Below are 6,746 nucleotides of genomic sequence, written 5' to 3'. Positions count from 1 at the left end.
TCCCCAAACTCCCCTACACAGCCGCCTCACTTCTGCCTGGTAACAGCAATTCCTTCCATTGGTTTAACACTAATTTGTGTCTCCTCCCGCCTGTGTGTGTGTGTGCATGTGCGTGTGTGTGTGTCTGTGTGTGTGAAAGAGCGCGAGAAATACATAAAGAGAGAAAGAGAGGGAAAGAGAGAAAGAGAGAGAGAATGACAGCACAAAAAAAGAGAAGTGTGTGGGGTCTTTCCCCAGAACTTTCTTAACTTTATAAGACACGTTTCTCATACTGCAGATGGTTGTCTTGAGTTGAGTATTCCTGCTGTTGCATCAGACTCAGCAAGCATGGCAGTAAAATGAAACCAATCTATTGTTACTAAACCAAAGCCTGAAACTGTCCTTTGTTTTAACCTGCATCAGTCTTACTCTTTAAGTGATTATTTCAACTGTATGTATAGGCAAGGATATTTACATACAATAAGATTAATCATTTTTGTAATTTTCCATTATCACTGAAAGTGCACAATGCATTGAATTAGTCATTGACCACCAACAGGGAATGGTGAGGAGAGTGTGAAGAGTAAGCCCTCATACTGCCCCCTATGGTTCAAAATAGCAGTTTAGAATGTGCTGCAGCCTACTAGACAGGGCCAGTTTTGGGGTGTCCATAGCCCCCATCCCCCTCAAATCTCCCCCTTCCACCCCCAGCGTCCCCCTCACCTCCTCCCTTTCGGCCATCCACCACCCCGGACCCTGGGCCCTCCCAACTCCATGCCCATAGCAGCGAACCAGCGGCCGGGGGAAGGACTAGGAAGCAGAGGGAGGGGGGTTCTACTCGCAATAGACTCTCCTTCCTAGTGCGCTCCCTCACAGACTCGCTGCTGGCTTTGATCTCCCCCTTCCCTTCCCCCTCAACCCCCCTCCTTAACAACAAGTAACGTCATCGCAAGGTCCCTGTGAAACGCAGCCTAGTCTGGCAGGGATCTGCGCTCGAGCTCTCAGAGGGCTTACGTACACTGACGGAAGAGCAGCATCCGCGCGCAACAGTTCCACGAGCAGCACCTCTTCTAAACACTTCTTCACACTTCTTCCTGCAGTGAAGGCAATGAACCCGACTAAACTAACTAAAGATATGGAACACCAGCTGCTTTGCTGTGAAGCCGACGCGATCAGAAGGGCATACCAAGATGTCAACTTACTCAACGACAAAGTTTTAAAGACTATGCTAAAAGCGGAGGAGATCTACCTTCCTTCTCCAAACTACTTTAAGTGTGTTCAAAAAGAAATCGTCCCCAAGATGAGAAAAATAGTCGCGACGTGGATGTTAGAGGTGTGTATGGTTTACTGCATGGCTCTGCACAGCCAGTTAGTTCTTAAAGCATTATTGATCAATGTCCATAGAAGGCCGTGTAGGCTACTCAATCGATAATTTCGGTAGGTTGTAGTAGGCTATGGTTTGGTTTAAGTTTGGTGTCTATGTGTGGTTCTTCCTATTAGGCCCCATAAAGTTGTGACTAACGTGCCCTCCGCGTCCCTCGGCCTATGTGACAGAGCAGTAGCCGAATTCTGCGGTATCTTGTTGCCCATCTGCGTGCATAATAAGGCAGATGCAACTTAATTGTCCATTTGCTTTCATTGTACAGAAAGTAGGCAAATGTGCTGACTTGACTACAGATATTCCGAATTAATATCAATGTACACGTATGCAGTCTGACTCGTGCCCGTATTACGCGCCATCTTTGTTGTCGCTTGGGAATGTTTTTAATATTATAAAAAATCCACAATAATCAGAAGAATGACAGTTTATCGATCAGAATACTGAAAAGTGTATCTTTACGATGGCTGGCTAATATTTCTTAATTTAATGCAGATGTGAGTGCAAGCCCCTCTTGCTTAGCTTGGTCTTTGAGTCTTAATATAGGCTACATCACTTTGTGAAGGTGTCCCCACAAATAGCTTGTGGTAATTCTGGCGTAAAGAACGCAATTTCAATAGTCGGATTTGGTACTTAATCGACATATCTACATTTACATATATTTTGTGTTGGCATTCCCGGTTAATATACATTTTCTATTAATTTCCGAAGTTGTGAGACCGAACAGGAGGTCCATGTCGAGAAGTGCATGTGGAAAATAACTGTTTCTCAGTAACTAAATTGTTTTGGTGTTTCCTGTTTGACAATTCGACATATTTGTACGGAGAGTGATAAAGCATGACTTAACGATCATTTACATAGCAACTTTATCAACGGGGATAATTTTAAAGTATTTTTAATTCTTTTTTGAAAAGATGGCGAACTATAAATTGAACTGCAAACTCGTATTAACGCCACCTTTGTGTCTTTGCAAGAATTGACTGAAAACGATTTCACGACTATTTAATATGACAGCAAAACATTGGAGAATAATTTAAAAACAATACGACCTGCATATTCGCGAATAAGTTTGCAGTAGGCAGCTTGCAGTGAAGGTAGCATACTATAGCATAAGAAAAATTAAAAGAATTAGGCAGAGGCTATTGGCTTTAAAGCACCTTTTCAGTTTTTGGGGGTTGACGCAAATAGTTTATAATTGGCAAGAGGCATTTCGTTCACACTTCAAGGTATAAAGTTAGTCAGCAACAGATTATCGACTATGTAAGGGTCTAATTCTTTATATTTGGATTCATGATTCTAATGGCCATTTTGCTTTTGCAGGTCTGTGAGGAGCAGAAATGCGAGGAGGAGGTATTCCCCCTGGCTATGAACTATCTGGACAGGTTTCTATCAGTAGAGGACACGAGGAAAACCAGATTACAGCTGCTGGGTGCAACTTGTATGTTTCTGGCGTCAAAGATGAGGGAGACAGTTCCTCTGACAGCAGAGAAACTATGCATCTACACAGATAACTCCATTGGACCGGACGATCTGAAGGTAAGCCGTCAGCATATCTTCCACATTGGAATATTACATAACATGTCCAACTAATAGGCTATGTGTTGTCTATTTCTATGATGTGGGAAAGAAACTCTAGGCCTAATAAATGGCCCTTTAAAACAAATTAAGAGCCCCAAAATGGCCTTCTATCAATTGATCCAAAACAGCAGGCCTCTCTTCAGAATGAAACTCATGAGATAAGTCTTCAAATGGTAGGCCCTGGCTAGTGGGCCTCAGAAGTAGTTCTTGTGGGTAACAATGCAGGAAGTATGGCAACATTGCCCTCTAACGGACAACTTAAGAACTGACTCAGACCAATAGTCTGTGATTTCTTGTAACTTGTGCTGTTAAATATTTGACTGAAACCATTTACAATTTTAAATGTAGTTAAGCATAATTAAGTGTCTTTTAATTCCACATTTAGACCTTCTCTTTTATCACATTTGTATGTTTCTTGTTACAGCATATGGAGGTGTTGGTCCTGAACAAGCTGAAGTGGGACCTGGCCTCTGTGACACCTCATGACTTCATAGAGCACTTCCTGTCTAAGCTGCCTATCCACCTGAACGTCAGGCACACCCTGAGGAAACACGCACACACCTTCATTGCTCTCTGTGCAACTGGTACGCATCCAGGCAGCCATCCATTCAGACGTCCATCCATCCATTCTCATTTCCTTATCTCAATCCTCCATGATCCTGCCACTCACCACAACCATCTCCTCCTCCCCTCCTCTCCTCTCCAGATGTGAAGTTCATTGCCGTCCCTCCATCCATGGTGGCGGCAGGCAGCGTAGTAGCTGCGGTCCAGGGTCTGCTTCTGAAGCACCACGACAACACCCTCTCCTCCCAGAACCTCACCTGCTTCCTGTCCCAAATCATCAGGAGCGACCCGGTAGGTGTCATCAATTCTCCTTGGCTAGGGCGGCCATTTTAGTTTAGTCTGAATGTGTCTTCAGTCTAATAGTAGGGGCTTGTTGGTTTGTGTTAGAGTGATGGAGCAGGTTTAACCCTCAAAGACAGTCAACTTAAGTTCTTTGAAGTAGATTTGTGTTGGTTGCTGATAACTAACTGTTGTTCTCCTCTCCTCTTAGGATTGTCTGAGGTCTTGTGTAGAACAGATTGAGTCTCTCCTGGAGTCCAGTCTGAGACAGGCACAGCAACACACTGTCTCCACGGAAACAAAGAGGGTTGAGGAGGACGTGGACCTCTCCAGCACACCCACAGATGTCAGGGACATCAACATCTGATTGGTCGTTTCTGACAGACAGCAATATCTGATTGGCCTTGAATGACTGACGTCAGCATGTGATTGGCTGGTTGGTCCCCTTCTCATCTGTGGACACACCTATGAGGTTCTGTCTCAGCCGGGATGATTTATAGGAAGGGAGGACACCAGAGAAGAAGGAGCGGGTCATGTGACCTTCTGGTTAGCCCTGCCCCCGCCCGCTGTGGGGGCCCACCTCCTCTTGTTTACCCATGCCTCGACATGGCAGCAAGCAGGATGGAACACCTCAGTAGTGTCTAAAGGGCCAGTCCCGGCCCTCTCCCTTTCTACTGCCCCGCCACTCCCCGGCTGAGGGCAGCCAAAACAAACACACATAAACTTCTTTCAGAAGCTCTATTGCTTATTTGCCAAGCCACAGATTGAAACTTTGTAACCCTCCAATATTAAACTAGGATTTTGAAATACTCAGATTAGACCTGCCTACATCCAGAAAGGTCTGGCTAGTCTGGCGTTGTTATTGTTGTTGTTTACCTTTGTTTGGAATAATGATAAACAGAAAAAGCCTTTTATGTTTGTTACTTTCTTATCTTGGCTTAGTGTGGTAAAGATTACAACATGGGAATTTGTGTATCCTTGCTTCCTTATGTGTGTAGTGTCTTCATAATTTAGGCTTTGTTTAAATTTCTAAGATTGTAGTTGGTCTCTGTCAAAATGGCTTCATATCTCTCCGGTATGTGCTCAGTCAGTGTACTGCTTGGTTACATTTCCTACACGGGCTCACTGCTGGGGCTGAGGTTTTAAGGAAGACCCCTTGACAGAAGCTGTCATCTAACCTTGCTGACCAATTTACAGTCTGTAGTTTTGTTTATTTTGTTTTTGTTTTGGTATAATTATCTAGAGTTATATCCTTGCTAATGCCATTTCATTTGATGAAAGCACTTTTGTTCAGATTTGCTGACTCATGAAAAAATGAAAACATTGTAACATTGTAAAACATTAGCAAAAATGTCATGGGGAGGACATGGTGTATTTTTTAACAGAAAGAGTGCTGGGTTTGGTCGGGGGATGGGTGGGTGGGGGTGGGGGTAGGGGGTGCTTTCGAGATGATTTTGCACAAACCTGAAGACTTGGGCTGCGGTTTTGTTTGAAGTGGGCCTAAGAGCAGGACAAGTGGGAGAGGGGAGAGAGAAGACATGGAGGAGAAAGGAGGGAGGAGAAAAGGGGAGGGACCCTCAAAGCCACCAAACTGGGCTGGAGGGTTAGATGCTGAGGTCTTATTGTTCAAGTAGAGAGGTGAGCAGAAGACAAGACAGAACAGAGGGAGAGACACTCCTTACCAAGCTGCTAAGGACCAATCCACGGCATCGTGTCAAACCTTTTATGAAAAACAAGAAAGAAAAAAAAAAAGCTTTTTCTCCTATTGTTTTGCTGCTATACTTTTTTTGGTTTTTTTTTTACATATAAAATGTCAATGTACTACCATGAAATAGATTTACATTTTCTCATAGAAAATTATGTTATTGACATACTTGTTTTTATGTAGATTTAAGATGATTTGTTTTTACACATGATTTCTTTGCTATTCCAAAAAAAAAAAAAAAAGACAAAGAAGAAATATGAAACAATAGACCAAGGTTCTGATCCACAATACCTCATCTTACAGTCAAGATGTATGTCTTAATTTAGTTTGTTTTCAATTTTAGATCTTATTGTATTGGACTTGGATGGTTCAGTGCCAGATGGGTGTGAGGAGACTGCTATAGGTGGACGTTTACTGGTGGTTCCCGGTATGGGTCTAGCGCTGAGCGGGGGAGGGGGTGGAGCAGAGCAGTGTGTGCGCCGCTGTGTCTGGCTCCATAGAGTGTTAAGCTGTCTCAGTAAAGAGACATTGTTCCCTGGAGACCCGAGCAGGCTCCATCTTCTATATTTATAAATCTTTGTTCCAGTTAAAAGTCTGAATGCATTGATCTGTTGTATATAAACCATGCTGTTTTATCAAGCCATAGATGTTCTACAAATTACACACACACACACACACACTCTCTTCTGTACGGTCTGTGTCAGTGTTTCTGTGTCAACTGCACAATAAATGACTAATAGATGAATATCTGTCTAGTCAGCTATTTTACATTTACAATGCATTTTATTCATTCCGTGTACACTTTTTATCCAAAGTTTTCTTGTATAACTTTCATCCTTCAGAGCTTAAGATAACAGATTAAAAAACAAGTGATCATGAATATGAATCAATAATTTTTAAGTGTCCTCACCAACCCGATTACTGGCTACACAAAACATTCTTATAATGGAGGATAACTGCAGGAGTAATAAACATTTACATTAATATATTGATCCTGACCATGACCATACTAGCCACCAGACCTAGGACATGGTAGCCAGGGTTTGGAGGGCAGAGGGCAGCGTTCTGAAGCCTTCAGCTGAGGACCGTGTGAAGGAACTCTGGGTATTTCACACGGAGCCGCGTCCCTCTGAGGTCTAGGAGAATACACTCTCCACTGACACACACCACGGCGTCAGTCTCCACAGACACACACCACGGCGTCAGTCTCCACAGACACACACCACAGCATCAGTCTCCTCTGATACAGATCACCTTGCAGCT

The 6,746-nt window shown here is 43.4% G+C and overlaps 1 protein-coding gene across 1 annotated transcript; it reads left to right on the top strand.

The window, feature by feature from the left end:
• Positions 1-903: 903 nt before the first annotated feature.
• ccnd1 (cyclin D1) lies at positions 904-4,818 on the top strand. Its single transcript, XM_084682066.1, has 5 exons — positions 904-1,312; positions 2,678-2,893; positions 3,360-3,519; positions 3,642-3,790; positions 3,990-4,818. Exons 1-5 carry the CDS (start codon positions 1,088-1,090, stop codon positions 4,143-4,145), a joined length of 906 nt encoding a protein of 301 aa, XP_084538192.1. The 5' UTR covers positions 904-1,087; the 3' UTR covers positions 4,146-4,818.
• The last annotated feature ends 1,928 nt before the right edge of the window (positions 4,819-6,746 follow it).

Source organism: Hypomesus nipponensis, chromosome 19 (assembly GCF_054491055.1).
Source record: "Hypomesus nipponensis isolate SF chromosome 19, ASM5449105v1, whole genome shotgun sequence".
Classification (NCBI taxonomy): Eukaryota; Metazoa; Chordata; class Actinopteri; order Osmeriformes; family Osmeridae; genus Hypomesus; species Hypomesus nipponensis.
The sequence above is the reverse complement of the archived record's forward strand: the minus strand, read 5'-3'. Positions and strand labels throughout refer to the sequence as shown.

Bases quoted from the DNA above. Each gene is read 5' to 3' on its own strand.
- ccnd1 (XM_084682066.1), top strand. From the start codon at position 1,088: ATGAACCCGACTAAACTAACTAAAGATATGGAACACCAGCTGCTTTGC. The intron at 1,313-2,677 runs GTGTGTATGGTT...TTGCTTTTGCAG, and splicing joins TCGCGACGTGGATGTTAGAG to GTCTGTGAGGAGCAGAAATG. The intron at 3,791-3,989 runs GTAGGTGTCATC...CTCTCCTCTTAG, and splicing joins AAATCATCAGGAGCGACCCG to GATTGTCTGAGGTCTTGTGT.